General features: G+C 37.5%; 1 protein-coding gene across 4 annotated transcripts in view; it reads left to right on the top strand.

Moving 5' to 3' along the window:
- Positions 1–26,364, top strand: part of PDHX (pyruvate dehydrogenase complex component X) — a 71,451-nt gene that overhangs the window by 27,015 nt on the left and 18,072 nt on the right. For all 4 annotated transcript variants that reach the window (XM_042957952.1, XM_007082050.3, XM_042957953.1 and 1 more), the window contains exons 3-7: positions 2,080–2,180; positions 9,071–9,270; positions 12,652–12,750; positions 20,974–21,148; positions 23,161–23,308. In XM_042957952.1, the coding sequence (XP_042813886.1) occupies positions 2,080–2,180; positions 9,071–9,270; positions 12,652–12,750; positions 20,974–21,148; positions 23,161–23,308 (723 nt within the window). The remainder of the gene's footprint in view (positions 1–2,079; positions 2,181–9,070; positions 9,271–12,651; positions 12,751–20,973; positions 21,149–23,160; positions 23,309–26,364) is intronic.

A 26,364-nucleotide genomic window follows, 5' to 3' on the forward strand; every position in this document is an offset into this window, starting at 1 on the left:
TTGGTTTTTTTGTCTTTTTTCTCTGATAGCTTTTAAGATTGTTTTTGGGGTACCTGGGTGGCTCTGTTGGTTGAGTGTCTGACTCTTGATTTCGACTCAGGTCATGATCTCATGATTCGTGAGATCAAGCCCTGTGTGGGGCTCTATGCTGGCAGCATGGAGCCTGTTTGGAATTCTCTCTCCCTCTCTCTCTGCCCCTCCCACCCTTTCTCTCTCTTTCTCTCACTCTCAAAATAAACTTAAAAAAAAAAAAAAAGATTGTTTTTGTGTAGAATTTCATGACAGTGTATCTCATGTGGATTCATGTTTATACAGTCTAATGCTCTTTTTCTGTTTAAATTTTTTTTTAGTGAGGCATAAATTGCATAAAGTATAAGCTCAGTTAATTTTTACATACACATATATACCAGGTTACTGCTGCCTAGTCAAGATTCATAATATTTCTAGCTAGCTACAAGGCTCCCGGTGCCCCCTCCTAGTCCATACACCATAGGCTAAAATTACTCTATATTCGTTCAGAGCTCTTTCATGTTGAGGATACATATTTCCTTTCCGTTGTAGGAAATTCTCAGCAATTATCTTTTCATGTATTGCTTCTATACTCTTCCGTTGGAAAATCCATTAGACGGACGTTGTGTCTCTTAAGTGCTCTCTTCTATTTTTAATCTTTTTCTCTGCCTGTATTAAGTTCCAAGTAGTTCCTTAATGCCACCTTTAATTCACTAATTCACTTCACTATGTCCAGTCTAGAGTACATCCCATTGATTGTTTCTATTTCAGTGACTATATTTTTCATTTCCAAGATTTCTAATTAGTTCTTTCCTTCCTACGTGATATTACTTTGTTTCATTTCTGTACACTGTTTTTTATCTCTTGTTCTTGTGATGGGCCTTTTACCTTCATTTGTATTTCTGAGCATCCTCAAAATACTTACTTAAAAATCTTTGGCAGGCTGCACTAAATGAGTTGCATCTGAAATATTTTTTTTCAGTGATTGATTTTGTGGTTTTCTTTCTTAGCATTAAATTTCTTCAAATGTTTTGGAATTGCATTTTGTAATTTACTTTTCAGTGGAAGGCTTTTTGTTTGTGTTTCAATGTCTTCCTGCCCTCCCTTTCCTCACTCCCAGTCTAGGGATTTTGCTGTTGATATTGGAGATATTGGTAGGATGCAGTGATGGACAGAGGGTGGCTTGGCTCAGATCCTGGTACTAAGGCAGTGTTTTGTACCCCACCTCCTAGACTACTGCAGTTCTTTGTAAAGCCATAGTCCTAGTCAACATGTCTTCATTGCCCACTTAATCAGCCCCCTATTTTGAGTAAAGGCACTGATCCAGCCCTGGCTTTAAGGGGAGATTCTGATTTGCAAATCACTTCAGCAAATCACTTTTAGTTCTCTTTACTCCAAAGAAAACCACTGCATTCTCCCCGCTGATCACCCCCTCCACACAACACACACACCTGCTTCTGGATCCAGAAACAGCAAGGCAGGTACTGCTCAACATTTTTGAGTTTCCATACTTTCTGTTGCACAGACGTGTTTCTTATTTGACCTCAGTTGTGTCTATGACATTGTCTCATTTTGTTTAATATACTTTATTTATGCTCTGCAGTGCCAACAGGGTTTCCGAACTCACCCTACAATGTTAACCCAGAAGCGCTATTAATTGTAAAACTTTTCTCTTCATGGAATGATAGTCAAAATATATTAAAAAGAAAGGAATGGGTCTGGAATTGATTTGTTTGGAGGAGAATATGCATTCGTTGCTATTGTCTCTAAAATGTAAACTTCATTTTTTAACATTTGCTCAGTAATCTTTTGTAATTGTCTTTTATTATAACAGATATAGTTTATGTCCATTATAGAGCTTTTGGAGAATACAGCAAACCATACATTTATACACACGTGCAAACACACACACATCTACAATGAGAATTACTTGTAATTCTATAGCCTAGAGCTAGCTACCGAATATCTTGGTATTTATTATTCATGTTTTACTTAAGCACACTCCAGCCCACGTACTAATATTCATATTTTTTAAAAAAAAAAAAAAACAAACCCAGTCTTGTTTTGTAGGTGAAGCTGTGAGTGCTGGAGATGCCTTATGTGAAATAGAGACTGACAAAGCTGTGGTTACCTTAGATGCAAGTGATGATGGCATCTTGGCCAAAATAGTGGTAAGTTTATATTTTGATGTCTTCAACAGGATGAAGATCTCTTAAATGGGAAGTTCCTTGAATTAGAGTCACCCTTTATTTTTACCACTGTATTTACAGTGTTGTGTTATCTGTATGTACATAATACATTTTTAATTCAGATGTTTAAAATAGTTGAGTTTTAAGGTCTGATAATAGCCAGTGATGATCAGACAACATGGAAATATTTCAACCATGACAGTGGTACTCAGTGTTGTGGGTTTCTTCATAGAGAATGAGAAGCATTCTGGCCTGAGAAGAGAGAAGGCTCTTTGAGGTGGAATTTGAAGACAAAGCAATAGGTTAAAGCTCAACACTAGCAGTTTCCGAGTTTGTAGTCAGTTAAACCAGAAAGAAGGAACGTTTTACTGTATCACACGAAATCAAGAAATCCTCTTCATCTGTCCCCAGGACTCCCAGGATTGGAAGTATGTAAAGTGACCATCTGTTCAGCTCCTGTTCTCCAGACAAGAATATCTTAAGTTGTCCAGTGCAGATTCTTGTCTATAGGTTTCATAGCCTCACTCAGTGGCCTGGTCCAACTCTGACTCATCCTTACAGTTTGGACATTTTTGCAATCATTTAAAAATACCTATATAAAAAGATACATATGTGGTATTTTTCACATACTTAAAAATAGTTGAGTTGACAGTCTTGTCTATTGATAGTATATTTTCTGTTTCATGAGCTTTTTAATGATATATATATACTTGTGGGTTTAGCAAAACTGAAGTCATTTCCTTTGAGATCCCAATTTAAATAGATGCAGTAATTTTGAATATTCCTCTCTGGGCAATCTTTGCTTTATCACTAATTTAAAATATGGAGCTATGCCTTGAATACTGTAATGGTATTACTAGAAGTGGAAGCTATTAGTACAGACGTTCAATCAAAGTGTCTAGCAATAAAAGAAAGGTTAGTTAACAGAAGAAAACGTGGAATATCATGTAGCCATTAAAAATTGTTTCTAGAAAAAAATGTAGTTTCTTTACATGTTATACATTAGTAAAAATTTTTCAATTTTTTTGAAAAAACGCTTTTAAAATTGTATATGGGCAGGGGCGCCTGAGTGCCTCAGTTGGTTGAGCGTCTGACTTGGGCTCAGGTCATGATCTTGTGGTTCATGAGTTCGAGCCCAGCCATCGGCCTTTCTGCTGTGAGCGCAGAGCCTGCTTCAGATCTTCTGTCTGCCTCTCTCTCTGCCCCTCACCTGCTCCTGCTCTCTCTCTCAAAAATAAAACATTTTAAAAAATGAAAAAATTGTATATGGGCAGTGATTATAATCTTGTAGGACTTAAAAAAAAATTTTTTTTTAATGTTTATTTATTTTTGGGAGAGAGAAGGAGACAGGGATCCGAAATGGGCTCTGCACTGACCGTAGAGAGCCCAGTTGTGGAGCTCAAACCCACAAACCTTGAGATCATGATCGGAGTTGAAGTCAGCCGCTTAACCGACTGAGCCACCCAGGTGCCCCAATCTTATAGGACTTTAAAGAAAAACATGTATAGAAAAGACTAAAGTGTTGTAAAAATGTCAGTTGTTTTTGGGGGATGGAACTAAGATCCTCCTACCCCATATTTTCTATTTTTCTTTATTGTCTAAACTTTCTATAATAGCTATATTGTTTTTATAATGAAATAGTAGCATTTTTGTGAAAATTAAAATAAAATGCTTAAAGCCTACTTAGGGTTACATGATATATTCACTGATGGAGCGTGTTTGTTTCTTCTAGAACATGTAATAATATGTTGTAACAGCTAAGATTGTAGGCTCTGGAGTTAAACTGCTGCCTGATTCATATAGCTAATAGATTCTGCCAGTTATTAGTTATGTAATAGTTGGCAAATTCTTTAACCTCTCGATGCATTTTTCCTCGTAATGAGGATAATGACAATACCATCTACATCATGGATAGTAGTAGAGATTGAGATAATACACACATACTCATTACAAGACCTATTGCCCACCAAGTGTCAATATATGTTGCTGTCTTCATCATTATTACAATTACTCACCCAGCTCTTGGTGACCATTAGCTCGCATGTCAGTCTGTTTTTTTACCTAATAATTTGTATTCGTTGTTTGCGACTGAATGGTTAGTATTCATTTGGGCCGCTGTAGTTTGGTACAGAGATGCCGCACATCTATTAGTAGTCCATTGTTGATGGGTTTTCAGTTCTGAGACACCAGCTCACCTCTGTTTTGGGCATGGATATAACCCCTTCCTTTGTACATTTTATCCAGAGGCTACACTTTGGAATGTTACAGTCTATTTAGATGTAGATCTATATATAGTTTTCCATTCGTGTTTTCTACTAGAAACCTTTCCCCTTTTTTCTAGTCATTTATATGTTGCTTTTTACATTCTGATTATCAAACTGTCTTTACTTGTCATCTATAATATTAACGGCCACATTAAAGCACATTGTTGAAAATACTTCCTTGGAGGAAATATGAATGGAAAACTAAAATTTCTATACCTTCATAATAAGGAAAATATAAATATTGATACCAAAAGCATCCGACTTCGGCTCAGGTCATGATCTCATGGTCCGTGGGTTCAAGCTCCGTGTTGGGCTCTGTGCTGACAGCGCCTGGAGCCTGCTTCAGATTGTCTCCCTCTCTCTGCCCCTCCCCCGTTCATGCTCGTGCTCTCTCTGTCTCTCTCTCTGTCTCTCTCAAAATAATAAATAAACATTAAAAAAATTAAAAAAATAGTTTCTAACTAATTTATGCAGAGTTTGAAAAAGGAAAAGATTGCTTGAATTACAATATGTAACAAACCCAGCTACGTTTTATTGTGTATGCTTTTGGCAAGCTGTGTTCTTAGACCTAGCTCTGGGTCCTTTGACTATGAAAGTCTTTCAGAATTGATAGCTTTTCCCACTTAGCTGCTTTGTAATGCATTTCACATTGCTAACAGTGTTATAGGTCGGTAGTGCCTATTCATCTGGCCCCTAATGCTCTGAAAAGGTAGGGGGCCTAGTGGGAGTATGTGATTGATAAGGGCTTTAGCAGCACAAATGGCTACTTCCTTGCCAAAGAAAAGATTATATGTATATTTTAGGGCCTTGTGGCTTTATGATTATTCCACATGCGTTTTGGATAATAGGGATGGGAGTATATTCATGTCCTAATGTATACAGTTTTCTGGTGAAAAAAAGTCAAGGTGATATTACTGGGGATTTTTAGTCTTTCACCCTACTCCACTCTCAGCCCTCCCACCCTCCTGCCAGTTACACCTGTCTTTCACTGTGGAATAATTCTCATATGAGCAAATAATAAAATGATTTTAATAAGAATACATATAAGAGATCTTTACTTTCAGAGTCAAGGAGTTGGATGATTGATCTCATTAAAAGGCAAGTGATGACAAAAAGCTCTAGTTTTTAGTTTGCCCACGTTTTTGAAACAATTAGAAATTATTGTCTGTTTTGCTCTTCATGGAGGTTTGTTTGCATAGTCTTTGAGAGGTTTTTGTATTCTTCTCCTCCCCCTGCCCAATTTCATTCTCTTCTCATTCGTAATTTTTGCATCTGATTTCCATTTTAGATATAAACTAATAATTATTACATTTTAATTAGAACCAGAAAAAAGCTTAGAAGCTCTTAATAATGTTAATAAAGAGCAATTGCTGTCAGTGTAGATAATTTTATGATTCATTTCCAGTTTAGTTCAGTTAATGAGGGAGTTGTTAAAAAGTCTTATTTAATCACTGGTAAATTGCTGTGCGGAAAACCTTAAATTTTTACACACATGCCAGTTCATAAGCTTAGTCTTAAATTTATCTGGTAAATTGGACAGCAAGTGTTTTAAATGATAAATTAATAAAATAGCATATTAGGATGACATATTTGGAGAATTTATTAAAGATCGTCTGGTTTGGCTTCTTATATGATTTGTTACAAACCAGGATACTTTTGAGGGTGAAAAGGGTGGGGATGTTAAGATTATTTGAACTTCTATAATTTTTTGAAATTTTAATTTATTGACTAGCAAAACATTCACTGATAGATTTTATAATATTGGTAGACCATTACTATTCAAAACAATTTTCAAGAATAGAATTTTTTCTGAAATCCATGGATATTAAAGCAAAATTGTAAAACATACTTGCTGTAGGGACACCTGGCTGGCTTAGTCGGTGGAGCAGGTGACTCTTGATCTCGGGGTCGTGAGTTGAAGCTCCACGTTGGACAGGGCTTACTTGATCATCTGAAAATTAAAAAACAAAGATTCATTATTTTTGGTACTATTTGTGTTCTCCAATCAATTTCTTAGCTGCATCTCACTCTAATACTGTGTCACTGGTGTTTTTTTGAAGACTGTAGTTTTTCAATATAATTTTTATTGTTAGGTCCCTTTCCTCCCTTATTGAGCAAGTTATTTAACCTTTCTGTGCTTCAGTTTCCTCATCTGTACATGAATACTAATAGCACTTACCTTGTAATGTTGTTAGGAGAATTAAATGAGTTGACACAGTGCTAGAACAGTGCCTGTCAATTGAATGCCAAACTGTTACTCAAAGACTTAATGAGTGTTTTTTTTCTCCCCGCTGTGCATTTTTAGCTTGCCATTGATTTGTCAGTGTCAGTATTTCTTATGTGTCTTCCTTTAAAAAAATTTTTTTTTAACATTTATGCATCTTTGAGAGACAGAGAAAGACAGAGCTGAGTGGGGGAGGAGCAGAGAGAGAGGGAGACACAGAATCCGAAGCAGGCTCCAGGCTCCGAGCTGTCAGCACAGAGCCCGATGCGGGGCTCGAACTCACTGACTGCGAGATCATGACCTGAGCCGAAGTCGGACACTTAACCGACTGAGCCACCCGGGCGCCTCTATGTGCCTTCCTTTTAGACCAAAGTTCATTGTGCACATGAGTTAAAGTGTGTATATTAAAGAATACAGTTTAAAGCTGTATAATGGTTTGAACCATGATAGAAAATTGTTACTAAGTTTTCAAACCAAGTCAGCCATGCGACTCGGCTCAACTCCACTGACCACAGTGCATGCTCCTTCTGTGCTCAGCAGCTCTCACACTGTCCTATTTTACAGAAGAAAATATTTAAATAATTGCTTAACTTATTATTTTTTAACATCACAATCAAAATACAGTTTTTCCCAGCACCTTGAGTGGAGTGAACCCCCTCAAATAATTTCTCTGTTGGGAAATTCTGCTGACTTCAGCATCTCCTATTAGCGGATACACTGAGGAAGCTCCGGTGGGCAGTATGGAGCACATTTGCAGGTGATTCATTTCAGCCTATGGGAATGTCTCTTGTAAAGAAAGAGGCCCCATCCCTGGGGTCTGTGTCTGGGGATGGAGTTCAGCAGCCTGTGTGTGGTCCTGTGGAGAAATACGTTTGCCCCAGGCCTTCCTGCCTATTTTCGCTTTCGCTGCTGTCCTGCTGTCCGCTGTCCACTCCCCAGTCCTGCCAGCCTCCTGCTGGCCCTTCAAGCGCAACTTTCCAACCCTTACCAATGGGGCACTCCTCTCCTGTCCACTCTTGATCCATGTTGAGTGTGTTTTTTGTTTTAAAACACAAATTTTATTTGAAATAATATTAATTTATCCTTTTGACATAATAGTAAAAAAAAAAAACGAGTAGTCCACAGAACTAAAACTTTTCAGTATGTGACAGACAGCTAAACAAATTGTTCTTGGGTTGTTTTGTGTTTTTTTCACAGGTCGCACTTCATGAAATGTCCTTATCTTATGTACCTGTGTCTTATATATGTATAACACTTCATCAAAGTGTTATTTCTGTTCTTCTCCACCAGTAATTAGTAAACTTTGAAAGCTTCCTAACTTCCAGAACTTATGCCTTATTTATTTTTAGACTAGTGCATATACTGATAACCATCAAAATTAATGTTAATCAGAAATGTCATGCCCATTTTAGGAGTTAAGCTCTTATAATTACTCTATTAGTGAACATCCTACAGCCTCGCATTCTATTATTCACTACATTACATCGGTAATGAACTTTATTTAATGTAATTGAAAGAGAATAATACAAATTTTAAAGGAATGACATTTTCTTCCAGTACTGAACTTAAAAACATTGTCATCTGAAGGTTCTCTAGGGACTTATCTTACTAACTAAATAAAAAGCAACTCTTCCTTTATAAATGAATGCTGCTGAAATGTTTAAAATACATTGTTTTTTTTTAACTTCAATCTTATTTATTCTTTTAATTGACATTATCTATGAAAAATTGTTTGATTAGCTGAGTCACCAGTGTGTTTCTGTTGTATTTGTAAAAATTCGTGGGGTTTTATTTTATTTCTCAGGTTTTGTAAATAGATACATAGGGAAAAAATTAAATATAGGGAAAGACAGAAACCAACATTAACCAGGGTAGTTAACCAATTCTGTTTATGCGATGGGATATTCTTTTCTCCAGAGACTGTTCACTGAACATATTTTATGTTAACATTAGTCAGTAGGACTCACTTAGGAGAGTTAATTCCTCGTGAGCTCCTGGAATTCCTAAGCCATTGTGTAGAAACTGTCTGGGAAAGACAAGTAGTTGAGGGATAAAGCCATAGTCTCCTGTTTGGATTTGTACGATTGACATCAAAAGGAAGATGGTATGATCACTCTTATATATTTGAAAGCTGTCAGAGAAGAGATTCTGGATTTTTTTTTCAGGCTGTCGCATGAATAACTGGGAGAGGGAGAATGGTGAAGGAAGGCATGCATGGGGGAAGGCAGGAAAGGACGGTGGTGGGTGGAAGGAGGAGGCAGGCTGACTGGGGAGCAGATTTTAGCTCAAATTAAGATCTTTCTAATCAGTACAGAATTATGTAAACTACTTCGTGAGGTCATGAGCCTTTCCATCTCTGCAGTTATTTTCTTTTTGAAATATAGGTCGAAGAAGGATCTAAAAATATACGGCTAGGGGCACTAATTGGTTTGCTAGTTGAAGAAGGAGAAGATTGGAAACATGTTGAAATCCCCAAAGATGTAGGTCCTCCATCACCAGCTTCAAAACCATCAGTGCCTTGCCCCTCGCCAGAACCACAGATTTCTACTCCTGTCAAAAAGGAACATATACCGGGAAAACTGCAGTGAGTATGTTTATTTGGATGCTGATGTAAAAAAACAAAACAAAACCAAAAGTGATGGCAACTCCTAGGGTATCTTAATCATTATCAAACATCTTTGTACCTTATATATGAAGTGGCAGATCTTCCTTTTTTTCTCTTAGGTAACTGACGCCTAGGAATGATTATTTTATGTCATTGTTCATTCAACAAACAAATAGTTCTTGAATACCTGCCCTGTTCCAGGTAGTAGGAAAGCTCTGCTCACCTGGTGGAGAACAAAGCAGTCTGTGTTGTCCATGTTGAACTTGAATTGGGTTTTAGCCTTCTGGGATGGAATTTAATATACCAAATTTCAGATCGTGTTTTCATCCATGGAATTCTAGTTACCATAATGTGAATTCCAGTTTTAAATGTATAACTGATGTAAAATGGAATTAGCAGGAGTGCCTGGGTGGCTCAGTCAGTTAAGACTCCGACTTCGGCTCAGGTCATGATCTCACAGTTCCTGAGTTCAAGCCCCATGTCGGGGTCTGTGCTGACAGCTCAGGGCCTGGAGTCTGCTTCAGATTCTATATCTCCCTCTCTCTCTGCCCCTCCCCCACTCATTCATTTTCTCTCTCTCTCTCTCTCTCTCTCTCTCTCTGTCTCTCCCTCTCTCTCTGTGTCTCTCAAAAAATAAACATTAAAAAATTTTTTTAAGTAAAATGGAATTAGCATCTTAACATGCATTTCTTTGCAACTATTCTGCATGTGAGTGTCTGACACAGATTAGAGCTCAATTTTATCCCTGTATAACACACTTAGCAAACACCATTTCATTTCAGCTTTGCATAGCTTAAATGGATGGACTCAGAAAATTCTAACAAGTTCATTTATTTATTTTAACATTCTCTGTAATTATACAAAATTACTTTAAAGAAAAAGCTCTTCATCGAGAAGGGTCCTCTTATGAACCACTTTCAGACTTAAATAAAAGTGCAGAATTTTTCCTTTTTAAAAAATTTTTCCTTCAGCTTACCAATGTCAGCTTTTGTTAGAAAAAAATCCACAGTGATTTTGAAGTGCTGAGTTGTAAATTCCCGTCACCGTTTACACAGCACTTCTGACTTCCTTGCTTTAACTTCCCTTCATTTACCATGAAAACCAGAGGCAGGCTCCTGGCTGTGTTTACTGCTCTTCTCCTGTTGCAGAGACCACAGTGTGTACTCTGTCATTCTGTGACGATCCATCACTAGAGACTTAATGAGTCTGAGACCCGGGGGTGTAGGTTATAAAGCAGCAGACTTGCGAACCGCACGGTGTTGGCCCACACAGTGATTTTCTTAAATAAAAGTTCTGAATTGGTTATAGTTAATCTTACAAAAAATCTAAAATTTCAGTTTCTTCTGAAAAATCTAAAGATTTGATAGCACTGAGTCCATATCGCCTAGAGCTGTTTCCCGAAACTAGAGCAAGTACCACGTTCCTTCCTCTCCATTTTTTAGTTACACACTTCTGGACCCAGCCCCTTTTATTCAATTTTCAATTGTCACATCTTCATCAAACTGTATAGTTATTTGTATCTGCTGCTTTGCCTAACGGTCATAATCGAAGAGTGGACATTCAGTAGTTGTGTGGCCTTTTGGTATGTCTCAGTTTCCATGTCTAATAATCAACGTAAGTGTTTTGCCTCTTAACTCTTTGGAGTAAATCTAAAATAATGCTTTCATGTAAATACTAATGTCTTTTAGAAATCTATAAAGGATACAATTCAACAACAACAAAACAAACAATTCAATTAAAATAGGCAAAGTAGGGGTGCCTGGGTGGCTCAGTTGGTTAAGCGTCCGACTTTGGCTCAGGTCATGATCTCCCCGTTTGCAGGTTCAGGCCCCGCGTCGGGCTCTGTGCTGACAGCTCAGAGCCTGGAGCCTGCTTCGGATTCTGGGTCTCCCTCTCTCTGCCCCTCCCCCACTGGTGCTCTGTGTCTCTGTCTCTCAAAAATAAACAAACATTAGAAAATTTTTTTAAAAAATAGGCCAAGTACTCAGATATATATTTTGTCCAAAGAAGATGTATGAATGGCCAATAAACATGTGAAAAGATGCTCAGTGTCCCTAATCATTAGGGAATTGCCAGTCAATGCCACAGCGAGCTACCATTTCACATTCATTGGATTGGCTATTGTTAAAAAAAATAATAATGTGTTGACAGAGAAATTACAACAGTTGTGCACTGTTGGTAGGAATGTAAAATGGTGCAATCACTGGAAAACAGCATGGCAGTTCCTAAAAAATTAAAAATAGAATTACCATATGATCCTTTTCTTGGTATATACTCAAGCAATTCCTTTTCTCGGTATATACTCAAAAAAGTTGAAAGCAGGAACTCAGAGATATTTGTATAACCACGTATAGCAGTGTTATTCACAGTAGCCAAAAGATGGGAACAACTCAGGTGTCCAAAATGTGCCGTATACATACAATGAAATGTTACTCAGCTTTGGAAAGGATGGAAACACTGACACATATACCATGACATGGATGAACCTTGAAGACATTATGCTAAGTAAAATAAGCCAACCACCAAAAAGACAGATGTAATGTAATTCCACTTACGTGAATTACCCAGAGTAGCCAAATTGGTAAAGAGGGTAGAAAGCTGTCTGCTGGGAGCTAGGGGAGTGGGGAGTTCGTGTTTAATGGGGACAGAGTTTCAGTTTGGGAGAATGAAAGTTCTGGAGATGGCTGGTGTAATTGTACTTTATGCCACTCAATTGTACACCTAAAAATGTTTTAAATTGTAAATTTTATGTATTTTTACCACACACAGAAAAAATGAAGGAATGATTTATCTAGTTCCATATTGATGTGTTTGATTAGGAACCATTTGAAAAATTATTACTCGAAATAGAAACTCTCCTCTTTTGAATATTTACTTTTTTTTTTTTTTTTTTTGAGAGAGAGAGTGAGAGCAGGGGAGGTGGGCAGAGGGGGAGAGACAGACAGAGAGAGAGAGAGAGAATGAAAATCTTAAGCAGGCTCAGCGCGGAGCCCAACGCAGGGCTCAATCCTTGACAATCCTCATGACACAGGGTCATGACCCTGGAATCATGACCTGAGCTGAAATTAAGAGTTGGACACTCAACTGATTGAGGCACCCAGGCACCCTGAATATTTACTCTTATTGAAAGAGTATTTTGAAATAGTAACTAAGTAAATTTGTCTGAAATGTTTTGGTAGTAAAGTAAACCAGATTCGTACAGATTAATTTATTTTACTGTGACTATCTCTGGGAGTCATTTTAATTTCATTGTAAGTTTTTATTTTTCTAAGTTTCAGCAAAATTGTTGACGTTTATGTACATTTGATTCAAATGTAAGTGTTTATTGGTTTCCTTAATCTCTTCATGTTTTCTTCTTAGGTTCCGTTTAAGTCCAGCTGCCCGTAATATTCTGGAAAAACACTCCCTGGATGCTAGCCAGGGCACAGCCACTGGCCCTCGGGGGATATTCACTAAAGAGTATGTTTGTGCTTTTTTTTTTTTTTAATTAAAAAAAATTTTTTTAAGTTTATTTATTTATTTAGAGAGAGACAGAGAGGGCAGGCAAGCAGGAAAGGGACAGAAAGAGAGTCCCAAGCAGGCTCTGCACTGTCAGCGCAAAGCCCGACACAGGGCTCAAACTCCCAAAACTGTGAGATCATGACCTGAGCTGAAATCAAGAGTCAGACGTTTAACCAACCAAGCCACCCAGGTGCCCCTGTTTGTGCTTTTTGTAACAACCAATTCCATTATTTATCATGATCATCCTTTTCTGAAAGTATTTTAAGAAGAGCTTATTCAGTGTTAAGATTTAAAAGGATGTATACTGTTCTTTTGTATTTTTAATTGCTTTGGCAGTGTAAAATTATATTCTGTGCAAGGGTTGTTTCTGAATAATTACAGCATTAGTGAAGAACAGTTCTAATTTGGTAACAAGGCCAGATCCTTAGAAATGGTGATAAATGCAGAAAATTAGAGTGCAGAGTGGTGAACCTTTGTATTGTTCTACGTTTACTTGAAATAAGTTAGCGATCACATTTAAATTTTTAAAACCTAGATATATACTTTTAAAAATACTTTCATTCTTATCTGTTTGGAATTTAGTCAATGATATGACCAAAGAGATTTCCATATGCAGTTGGCCCTCTTAGGTCTTCTGTTGCACTGATCTCACTGTCCATGAGTTAGTACCTCACTTGCTTAGTACCACACTCTTAATTATAAATATTCTCAAGTAAGATTTAAAATTTGATAGAGTTATCCTTGCTCTTCTTTTTCAGTAGACCAGTTTTCTTGGTTTATTCTTATTTTATTATTCTTCCAATGAATTTTAAACCATTCATTTGCCCTGCTGACGGGACTCCGCAGGGGGATGATGGTGTTTTTATTGGGATTGTATCGCATTGTAAGTTACGTTGGGGAAGAATTGATATCTTGATGATCCTGAGTCTTCCTGTTCAAGAACGCTGATATGTTTTACCATTTGTTTAAATTTTGTTTCTTTCAGGAGTGTATGAGAACAGATAGCGCCTGCTCTATTCAAACTTGGTCTATTGGGAAGACAAAGGTTAATCCTTTAGGCATATGAACTAATGTAAAATTGCAGTAGTGATATATGTTATATTTCTATGGCAGTAATATTAAATTCTTCAAATTGAGTTAATGTCTTAAAACAATATGCTTATTCCCTGTTCGTATAATATTGATAAAAAGTGATCGGTGATACTGGCTTAAAAGTTTTTAAGTTGCGATGGGGCAAGGGTTATGAAACTATTAAGTGGCAGTGCTGGACCAAGGGACCTTTCTTTTTTTTTTTTTTTTTTTTTTTTCCATTGGTTATTTTAGTCTTCATTAAAGCATTAGTTTATGTTTGTGTATTATTTTTATGGGGAGCGATACCTCCTTAATTCTTAGATAGTCTCAGTTATCTGTATGATAGCCTTATTGATTTGCTCATCAAACATGTGTCTGTGGTTCTCTTAAACACATCCTGTGAAGTTCTGCCATACTACATGAGCAGGAAATCAGCTGTCCTGACTCCTGACTGAAAAAGAGCATCCTAGGCTGTGAATTTTTAGTTAAAGAACCTAAAAATGTAGCCGTAAAAAATTAAAATTAAGTATCTCGGTAGCCAGTTAAGCCTAGTTTTTCTCCCACATTAATCCCTATTTCGTATCTACTATTCATACCTTAATTTTATTAATCTACCAGTCTATGTTTCAGTAAACTCCCTGTAAAAATGGGATAAAGCATCTTTCTTTATAACCAGGGATACTCACCTATATTTCTGAGGGATGGGACAAAGAGTCTATATTTAATTCATTAATCATCGATTAAGATTTGGTGAAATGTCAAATAATCATAGCTGTACCTTAGAAGGATTAATTTTGCAAATTTGCATAAGATAAACTGGAGTAGGAAAATACTTGAGGTAAGGAGATGGATTAATAGGCTTATAAAGTAATTCAGGTAAAAGATAAAAAATGATTGAATGTGTGTGGAAGAAGTAAAAGAGAGATTACGGACCCAGACAGTGTTCTACGGACAGAATCCAGAAGCCTTCGTAAAGGACTGAATGTGGAGCAATAGACCAGGATAGCAACCAGTCAAGGACTGAAGTTGGGATTCTGATCCGGGTCATGAAATTTTGGCTCCATAAATACAATAAGGGCTTTGGGAAAGTATTTGTCTCAGTGGCGTGAGTGATGGGGTGGCTCTGAAGCTTATCATCAGTGCTGATGAGCCGTGCAGGCATCAGGATCAGCGAGGTGAATGTTATTTGCAGGAAACACTTTGGAACTAGAGAGGGAGGTTTGGTAGGTAGTAGAGCAATAGTTATAATTGAGATAATCGGGAGGTAAACTTTTAGAAGGCTGACATTCCTGTTTTGGAGGATTTCTAGGAACTGGATAAAAAGTTAAGAACGTGTGATCTGAGAAAAGTCTTTGAAGTTGGTTATCAGGTGGCATTTTAGAAGGCAATTCATTGGTGTGACAGCAGAGGAGTGAAATAGTGCTTTCTTCATTTCTCCCTTCTCTTTCCATGTGTGCTTAATACATAGGTGATGAACAAATACCTTTTTTTTATTTTTATTTTTAAAAAAAAATTTTTTTTTTTTTAACGTTTATTTTTGAGACAGAGAGAGACAGAGCATGAACGGGGGAGGGGCAGAGAGAGGGAGACACAGAATCTGAAACAGGCTCCAGGCTCTGAGCTGTCAGCACAGAGCCCAATGCGGGGCTCGAACTCACGGACCGCGAGATCATGACCTGAGCCGAAGTCGTTCGCTCAACCGACTGAGCCACCCAGGCGCCCCCACATACCTTTTTTTTTAAACCTCAGTTGAAGTTATAACAGTAATGTAACATTTATTAAAGAGAACAAAATGGTATTGTCTTGCTGTATACCCAAAGGCAGCACTGTTAAAATAGAGTTACATGTTTAATGTTTTTGCCATCTTCCTCCTCCTCATATCCAGTTCTCTTTCCTGTCCTTATTCTTTAACTCTGCATCCTAAGGGAGTCAACCTTTGGTCTTCAAACTTTGACACATTACAAAAGATTTCGTGAGAAAAACCGATCCTTGAAAGGATGCATTATTCAGGATTTTTGCTTGGTATGCTACTAAAGATGCCTGTGTTTTAAGTTTAACATTAAGGTGGACTTTGGGAAAACCTTTGACTTGCCGTCATCTACAAAAATGTCATATTCTGATAAGATTGAAAAACTGCAGGCTTTGACATAAGCTTCCCCCCAAATCCCTTAGCGCACATTCTTGGAATTTGGAGGGACATCCTACCTTTTTCCACTGTTAACTAAAAATGCAAGTGGAATAGAAAAATCAGTTCCAACTGCTGAAGAAGTGCCTCCGATGCACTGTATTTGTGAAGTAGATCCTAAGTGTTAGGGTTGCTATTTTAATGTTGCTCAAACACATCGCTCAGAATATATGTTGCGCAAAAGCCTATGGACTTTGTTTTGCCTGTGTATGTAGTATTTTAGGAAAACGAGCGCTGGGGCCACCTTTAGAGAGAATATATTTAAGTTCTTTGCCTGTAACCTAACATCTTTGGTATGTCTGTGTCTCAAATCATAGTTGTAGTTAATGTTTGTATTCATATCACAGCATCAAAAATCTGACCAGGGTGACAGGCAAGTGTCTAGCATTCTTGTAGTAGTATTTCTTTCGAAAACTAAGTCATTGCCCACCCAAATGAATTACTCTCTAAGGGATCCTGGTAGAGAAGATTCTACCCTGAGTGAACCACCAAGGTGCCTTCTGCCGTTGTGCAGAAGTGTGTGGTGTATTTGTTTTTCTCCTAATTTTTAGACCTTTTAATGCCTACCTAATTCTTCAGTCTAGTCTGATTAATTATTTCATGGACAGAATCATTAAAATCATTCTCTACATTATAGAAACTAAATTGTTGGCTGTTATTAAACAATAGTTAACATTTATACTTTATGAGGTATGTAAGTGTGAAATTAGCAATAAAAGCTTGACTGTGAAGCAGTGGCCAGAATTGATTTTCTGTTTTCTTGTTTATGATTAATGACTTCTTGCTTTTATTCTTTACTAAGAGCTGTTCTACCCAAGAATCTTAATTACTACAAGAATGAAACTAAACTATTTTTTTTCTTGATAAAATAGTAATACCTATGCTGATAGTGTCAGTTTAGGGGCATCTGGTGGCTCAGTCGGTTGAGCGCCCGACTGCGGCTCAGGTCATGATCTCACGGCTCATGGGTTCGAGCCCCACGTCCGGCTCTGTGCTGACAGTTCAACCTGGAGCCGGCTTTGGATTCTGTGTCTCCCTCTCTCTCTGCCCCTCCCCCGCTCGCTCTCGCATGCGCTCTCTCTCAAAAATAAACATTAAAAAAAATTAAAAAAAAAAATAAAGATGTGTCAGTTTAGTGTGACCAGTCTTAAATCAGTGTATTCAGGCATTTTAGATTCTTTAGTCTCTTTACCTGTTATTTTTATCTGCTTATTTTTAACTGATAACTGAGAGTAAACTAGTGATCCCCATATAAAGAAAATAAAATGTATTTTAGATATGCCACTCTGATACTAAACTGTAATTTGATTTAAAACCCACATTAGTAATAGGTTTTATGAGAGAGATGTATTTTATATGATGGGAAGAGACTAGTAACGTTCAGCTGTGATTTGTAAGAACCTTTAAAAGCTAAGTATCTTCTATTGAAGGCATTTTTTCTGAATCAACAGAGAGGCCTTATATATCCATGCTCATATTTTTATTTATCTGGCTAGGGTTTTGGCTCATGGCATAAATCCCCAGAAATGATGCTGCCAGTCATTTACCTCATATGTAAATGTTATCATAATTAACTGGAAACTGGTGCTTTTGGTTCTAAATCTAAATTAAAAATTAATTTCCAAACAGAAGTAAGCTTGTCCTTCAAGGCCTTATCGGTACACAAGGTCATTCCCTAGGCCACGTATCTCCTCCTCTCCCCGGTCCTTTCTGTTCCCGTCACCGTGTTGTTGCCCATGCCCTGAAAACCAGCACTGCCTCCGGTTATGCCCATGCTAACTTTTTGTGTGGTGGGTTGGAGACCATGGTCAGGAGGTCCTACGTTTAGCTTTGGATTACATAGATTGCATTTTTTCATTCAGTCCCAGACTTGCTGTTAATCCTAGATGTGCTGAATTCTATTCTGATCTGTTCATGTGAGAAAAAATTATTCTGACTCTGCCGTGGTTTATATTTGCATACTATGTGCATAGAGCTGTTAGAAAAGTGGTAGAACGTGCACAGGCTTTGAAGTTGGCCATACCTGGGTTTGATGCCAGCCCTGGCGGCTGCTTGCTGCCCACCTCTCCAGCTTCATCTTTTAACCCCCTCCCCTTGTTCACTGCTCTCTTTGTGCTGACCTGCCTTCTGTTGTTAAGAGAGGCCTTTTCCCTGGCTGCTCTCCCTGCCTGGAAACATGCTTCCCCGGGCTCTTCTCGAGGCTTGCTCCTTTGTCTTTCCAGTGAATACCACCTCCTCAGGCATTCCCTGACCATCTGCCCTATTTTATTTTATTTTTTTTAAGTTTATGTATTTTGAGAGAGAAAGAGAGAGAGAGCGCAAGCAGTGGTGGGGAGAGTGCAGAGAGAGATGGAGAGAGAGAATCTACACTGACAGCATGGAGCCCGATGCAGGGCTCGGTCTCATGAACTGTGAGATCCTGACCTGAGCCGAAATCAAGAGTCAGACACTTACCCTACTGAGCCACCCAGGCGCCCCCCATCCTCACCCGTCACTCATCCTGTTATTCTGCTTTATTTTTTTCATAGTACATCACTATCTGTCATTTGTTTGCCTGATTAACATAACAGAGAATAAAGCTGTTTGATGGGAAGTGTCTTGTTTAACGCTGTATCCTTGACACGTGGAACAGAGTAGGTGATTGAAAAATACTGACTTAGACTTGGAATTTAACCTCCCTGAGCCTACTTACTCATCTTTGAATTGGGAATAATAATACCTCCCTCACAGGCTGGTATGAAATTATGTAATTAGCATAAACACAATACATACATAAGAGGCTAATTTTTCTACTTTTACTCCCACTTAAAAAAATTTTTTTTAATGTTTATTTTTGAGAGAGAGAGACAGAGCACAAGCAGGGAGGGGCAGAGAGAGAGGAAGACACAGAATCTTAAGCAGCCTCTGGCCTCCGAGCTGTCAGCACAGAGCCCGACGTGGGGCTCGAACCCACGACAGCGAGATCATGACCTGAGCTGAAGTTGGATGCTTAACCGACTGAGCCACCCAGGTGCCCCTTTTACTCCCACTTTGAATGCTTAGTTAGGGATCCAAGATGATAAAACATTTAAGGTTTCTTCGTCAGCTGACCTCTCATATTAAATGTCAGCTCTTTAACTTTGAAGCAAGTAAGTTGTATTTGGTGTTAACTCCATGCACCCCTTTCTCGACCGGGTATAAAGCATGGACCCTCCTTCCTAAAAATGCTATTAGGACCCATTGGGGGATTCCTCTAATAATGTGCCTCAGGTTGGAGCATTCCTGCCTGGGTCAATTTTCTGTTGCTGCATAACAAATTACAACAAGCTTAGTAACTTAAAACAACGTTTATTTATCATCTAACAATTCTGTAGGTCAGAAGCCAGGGCCCAGCATGACTGGGTTCTCAGCTTATAGTCACAAGGTTGAAATCAAGGTGTTGGCCCAGGGCTTGGGCTTCATCTGAAGGTTGGAGTCCTCTTCCAGGCTCACGTGGTTGTTGGCTGAATTCAGTTCCTTGGGGCTGTTGGACTCTAGCCCCTTACTGGGTCTTAGCCAAGGACTGACTGGTCTTAGCTCCTCGAGACCTCCTTCAGGTCCTTGCCCCATGGTCATCTCCCCGGGCTGTTCACAAATGCCTGTTTGCTTCTCCGGTGCCCGCAGGAGAGTCTCTCTCCATTCAAATCTCTTCTTGAAAGAATTTCTGGTTCCTTTTAAAGGGCTTATCTGATGTGTCTGATCCTGCCAGGGTAATTTTCCTTTTGCTTTTTGATTAACTTCATGTCAGCTGATTTGGGACCTGAATCGTGTGTACAAAATCCGTCACGTTTGTCACATCATGTAACCTAATCATGGGAGCGGCATCCATCATACTCACAGGCCCACACAAGGGATTATGCAGGGTGTGTAACCAGATAATAATTCTGTGTATACAAGAATGTTGGGGTCATCCGTCTCAGAATTCTGCCTACCGTGTTGCCATATTAAGTAAAAACGTTTTGTTCGGGGAAGGATAATTTCAGACATGCCCGGCAGATGCTAGGTTTTTGCCCTCAGCAATTCTTTCAGTAAACAATAACAAATAATTAACCGTGTTTGAGAAATTTAAAGGATGTAAATTACCTTTAAATTAGTGTCACCCTGAAGTTGTTTTTAGATTACATAACCTTTTTGAAAAAGTTTTTAGATTAAAACATTTTTTTTACTATAAAATTCTGTTTTTTGAAAAGAGTTCTTTTAAATTGTCAGGTATTATAATTTTCGAGAAGGCATTTTGTTTAAGAAAATGTACTATTTCATACCCACTATAACTTAGCATGAATTGAAAGCTTGGTATGTTTAGTAATCCACTTACATCCTTTTAAAAAACAAAGATACCTTTAATGCAGGTTAAGTCTGTTACTAGTTTAGTTATCTTTCATTCTGAATGATGCTGTGGGGTAGGTTTATTTCATGAGATGATGCTGTTAACATTTTGAGCAATATTTAAAATGGTATGAGTTTCTGACCATAACAAGGTTATTTACACTAGAAAATCCAGTAATTTAGTAAATATACTAATAAAAGTCATCAGAAACTTGGCATTTTCTGAATGCCATGTGAAAATTATTTGACAAGTATAAAGAATGAGAGTATGGCTTGAGAATTGTTCGTCTACCAAATGACACCCCCCCAAGAAAAGGACTAATTTCCTTTTTAAAGGTATCTACGCCCAAAACTTTGATATAATTCAAATTGTTTGCTTTTTGAAAATGTCCAAATATTGTAGCCATTGGGTGAATAATATGAATCAGCAGACCAGATAAGATTTGCTTGTGTAACTCAAGTAATTCATTTTGCATCACAGCCTTGACATCTCTCTATTTCAGTACCTTCCCTCCTTATCTCCATTTTCTAAACGTTCTCTTCTATTCCTTGTTGCTAATCGTGGTTATCTCTCTCTTCAGGGATGCTCTCAAACTGGTCCAGTTGAAAGAAACGGGCAAGATTACTGAATCCAGACCCACCCCAGCCCCTCTAGCTACTCCCGCAGTGCCTCTGCCCCCACAGGCCATGGCCATGCCACCATACACACGGCCGATGATCCCACCGGTCTCAACTCCTGGACAACCGAATGTAGTGGTAATATCATTTGAATAGATTTTTATGTTTTCGGACTTAAGTGAGAACTAGGAACCCAATAAGAACCATTACTGTCTGTTTTTTGGTTTTTTTTTTTAGTTTATTTATTTTGGGAGAGAGAGAGAGAGACATCATGAGTGGGGGAGGGGCAGAGAGAGAGAGAGAGAGAGAGAGAGGGCGGGGGGGAAGCCCAAGCAGGCTCTGCACCGTCAGCCCAGAGCCCAACTTGGGGCTCATACTCAGGAAACTGCAAGATCATGACTTGAGCCAAAATTAAGAGTCAGACACTTAACTCACTGAACCACCCAGGCACCCCAGCTGTCTGTTTTACGTGTAATTCTACCAATCCATTTTAGTAGTAGCTAACAGTGATAAAGAAAAAATTCTCCAGATACTTCATGTCGTGCAGACTCCTAGCACAAACCCAGTTTGTGTGGTGCTAACTTTCAAGTCCAGTGCCATATAAGTAGGCTCTTTAATCATGCTGCTTTTCACGTAGCTTTTCTCTGGTGTGGTAGTAATAGTTGGTAGCCACCACTAGCCCTCATCTGTGGCTGTTTTATTTTAATGTTTATTTTTATTTTTGAGAGAGAAAGAGCATGAGCGGGAGATTGGCAGAGAGAGGGGGGGACAGAGGATCCAAAGCAGGCTCTACAGTGTCAGCTGGAGCCTGACGTGGGGCCTGAACTCACGGACCATTAGATGGTGACCTGACCCGAAGTCGGATGCTCAACAGGCTGAGCCACCCAGGCGCCCCTTGACTGAGGGAATTGATACTCTGACTGTGAAGAACTATACTGTATAGCTAGTCATTCTTTCTCAGATGGAGGCAGTAACAGCCCTTTTTTGTTGTCAGAATATTCCATTTTGCCTCTTTTTACCTCCCTTTCTTAGTATCTTTCATGTCATTTGTTTCCCATCAGAAGAAATGCAGGATAATCAGGTTCATGTAAAACTGAAAGGGAAAAAAAAAACAAAACTGGGCACTTAAAAAATAAACAAACCTATCTTGCTCTTTCTAATGGAGAAATATATTCCAGTATAGTATTTTAAAGAATTTGCAAACAGTATAAATTTCATGGGAAACAATTTTTAATGTAAATTCGTGATTCGTGACTTCATATACAAAAAATTTATGTGTAATCAAATCTTTGTTTTTAAGAAGTAGGTTATTCAAATTAGGAAGATAAACCTTACTTTCCAATTTTTATGGTATACAGAGAGCATTCATTCTATCTGAACAGATACTTTACTAACATAAAGTGTTTAGTTTCCTAAGGACTCAGGTATATTTTTAGCTGCTTGATTAGAAGTGACTGTGATCTAGTCCCAGAGTGGAGTGAAGGACAAGGAAGGAATCACAGGTAGTTTTATGTCCATCCTGCTTTTTGTTAGAGTTTCAAAGAACAGAGTGGAAAAGCTATAGTAAGTTATAGGAAGATTTTATTATCTCACTTATACTTTTTATTATGAATTTTTAGGAAATACACTCATGGGATTTCTTTTTAAATTACAAACCAAAATAGAAATAGTTTGGCAGATTATCCAGTACACTATCTTTTTCTACTGCACACCATTTTTATAAGTAGGAATTGTCTGTTGTTGGTTTGTTGATGTGTTGGATGCTTTGAGTTTTATTAAGTGATATTTGTAACAAGGTGCTTACAGTGGTATGTGTGTGTCTGTCTGTCTCTGTCCCATACACACACCCATGGGAGAATTATTCATGACCTGGTAGATTTCTTTTTGATCATCTTATACAAAGTAACATAAGATTCTCATTTATAACTAAGACATGGATTTTACCAATTTTTTCTACAGTTGTATACTATAAAATTAAAGCTCTCTGGATTTCTTATATTCCTCCTTATACTAAGAATTTTTAATAGTATTTTTCCTCTGTTAATCTTTAATTACCAAGAGTTAAGTGACTGAGACTAGATTATAGTATTAGAATTTGCTTTTTCCACTTCCATTTATGGTTTAATGGACAGATTGCAATTTCTTTGCAGGGCACATTCACTGAAATCCCTGCTAGCAATATTCGAAGAGTTATTGCCAAGAGGTTAACTGAATCTAAAAGTACTGTACCACATGCATATGCTACTACTGACTGTGACCTTGGAGCTGTTTTAAAAGCTAGACAAAGTCTGGTCAGAGGTTAGTAAAGTTAAATTTACTTAATACAGTACATGTGCTAACTGTTGTGAAATCCTTTACTTACAAAGGCACATTGTGCAGCTTTTTATTTTGGTTTCATCATCTGGGTGTATTTTAGTACTAAAGAAAAGAATTGGTTCACTTTTCTTATAAGAAACAAACCGATTCCATTGTATTGAGTAAATCATGTTTTTGGTATGATATCTGAACAAAGCAATCCTTAACATTTTAGAAAGTAAAAAATCCAAAATGATTGAAAAATGTTTTAGATTTTACATATATCTTAGATATCACTCTTCTTTATACAAGTTTTAATTTTTTATATCTTTTTCAAAATGAACTTTCAGGTTATGAAATTTGTAATGTACCTCCCAGCAAATTAGTTAAAACTAAGGTTGCTGGGAGACTTCGGAATTTTTAGCATGAACTGATGTTTTCTTTTCTTTTTTCTTTTCTTTCTTTCTTTCTTTCTTTCTTTCTTTCTTTCTTTCTTTCTTTCTTTCTTTCTTTCTTTCTTTCCAATCTGTATGGCTTTGATTTCATTTTCTTGCTTTTTTTGAACTGGCTAAGACCTCTGGTACAATGATGAATATAAATGGCAAAAGCAGACATTTTTGCCTCGTTCTTGGTCTTAGGAGAAAACATTCAGTCTTTAATGTTAGTTGTAGGTTTTTTGTAGATTCCTTAAGTTGAGGAAATTCATATTCCTAATTTGCTGAGAGTTTTAGGCATAAACGGATGTTGAATTTTGTCAAATGCTTTTGTACATCTTTTGAGATAATCTTTCCTTTTTCATTCTGTTATTTTGATGAATTATTTTGGTTGATTTCCAGATGTTGAATAAACTTGTATTCCTTGTATAAAACTCATCAATCACTAATTTTCTTATATATTTCTTGATCCCATTTTCTAAAATTTTGCTAAGAATTGTTACACCTGTGCACATGAATAATACTACCCTGTGGTTTTCTTAAAGATGTTTGTTTTTTTTTTTTCTTGGGTTTGTTACCAGATCTCACAGAATAAATTAGGAAATGTTTCCTTCTCCTTTATTTTCTGAAAGGTTTGGGTAGAATTGATTTTATTTCCTTTTTAATTATTTGGTAGAATTCACCAATGAGACTGTCTGTCTAGGCCTTTGATTTTCTTTGTGGGAAGACTTAACTACAGATTCAGTTTTTAAAAATAGATGTATCGATTTCTTCTGGAATGAGCTTGAGTAGTTTGTGTCTTTCAAGGAATTTGTTTATGTCATCTAAGTGATAAAATTTTCAGTAGTCCCTCCTCATCCACAGGGAATACATTCCAGGACCCCCAGTGGATGCCTGCAACCATTGATGGCACCAAACCCTGTATATACTATGTTTTCTCCTGTGCATACATACCTATGATAAAGCTTAACTTCAAAATTAGACATAGAGATTAACAACAATCATAATAAAATAGAACACTGTAGTAGAATACTGTAATAAAAGTTAAGCGAATGTGGTCTCTCTGTCTCTAAGTATCTTACTGTGCTGTACTCGCCCCTCTCGTTATGATGTGAGGTGATAACATGCCTACGTGGTGAGATGACACACGGTGAATGATGTAGGCATTGGGACATAGTGTTAGGGTATTGATGACCCTCTGACAGTATGTCGGAAGGAGGATCATCTGCCTCTGGGCTGCTGTTGACTGTGGGTAACTGAAACTGTGAAAAGCAGAACTATGGATAAAGGGGTCGTTGGCATAAAGTTGTTTATAATATTACCTTAGTATATAGTACTTCTAACATTATATAATCTGAAGTGATGTCTCCATTTTCAGTGTTAGTAATTTGTGTCTTTTGACTTTCTTGATCAATCTGGCTGGGGATTTATAAATTTTATTGATCTCTTCAAACAGTCACCTAATTTCATACAATTTCTTCATTGTTTTTCTAATTTTCTTTTCATTGGTTTCTGCTCCCACCTTTATTCCTTTTTTTTTTCTGTTTGCTTTGGGTTTAATTTGCTCCTTAGTTTCCTAGTTTTCTAAGGTGAAAGCTGAGATCAATATCATATAATAAACCTTGATGCTAACATAAGCATATAATGCTTTTAAGGTCCCTTTCAGCAGTGCTTTAGATGAATTCCACAAAATTTGATGTGTTTTATTTTTCTTTCTATTCAAGATGTTTTCTAATTTTCCTTGTGATGTGTCTTTTGATCCATGAATCATTTGCAAGTGTAAATATAATTTCCAAATATTTAGGGCTTTTCAGCCTTTCTTTTATGATTTCTTGCTTAACTCCATTGTGCTTAGAGAACATGCTTTGTATGATGTAAATCTTAACTTTTGTTGAGATTTTAGAGTCGTAATATGGTCTATCTTGATGAATGTTTCATGTGTATTTGAAAAGAATGTGTGTTCTACCTCTGAGGAGTGTTCTATAAATGTCAGGTGAAGTTGGCTGGGAGTAGTGTTCATGTCTTCATATCCTTTCTGATTTCCTACGTGTTCTGTCCATTCTTGAAAGAAGAGTGTTGAGAATCCCTGGTTACGATTAGGATTTGTCTGTTTTCCCTTTGAGTACTGTTGGTATTATATCATCTTGAAGATGTGTTATTAGGCACAGAACACATTTAGGATTTTATGTGTTCCTGATGAATAGATGCGTCATGGAATGTCCCTGTTCATTCCTGGCGTAATATTTCTTACTCTGAAGGCTTCCTTATCTGATATTGATACAGTCAGTCCAAATTTCTTTGATTGATGTTTTTATATCTTTTTACTTCTAATATATCTGTCTTTGTATTTTTTAATTTTTAAAAAAATTTATTTTTTTTTTTGAGGGAGAGAGACAGACAGAGCAATAGTGGGAGAGGGACAGAGAGAGGGAGACACAGAATCCGAAGCAGGCTCCAGGCTCTGAGCTGTCAGCACATGGGGCTGACATGGGGCTCGAACTCACAAACCGCGAGATCGGGACCTGAGCCAAAGTCAGACGCTTAACCGACTGAGCCACTGAGGTGTCCCTGTCTTTATATTTAAACTGACTTCTTGCAGACAGCAAATAATTTTCTTATTTTTTC

This window comes from Panthera tigris, chromosome D1 (assembly GCF_018350195.1).
Source record: "Panthera tigris isolate Pti1 chromosome D1, P.tigris_Pti1_mat1.1, whole genome shotgun sequence".
NCBI lineage: Eukaryota > Metazoa > Chordata > Mammalia > Carnivora > Felidae > Panthera > Panthera tigris.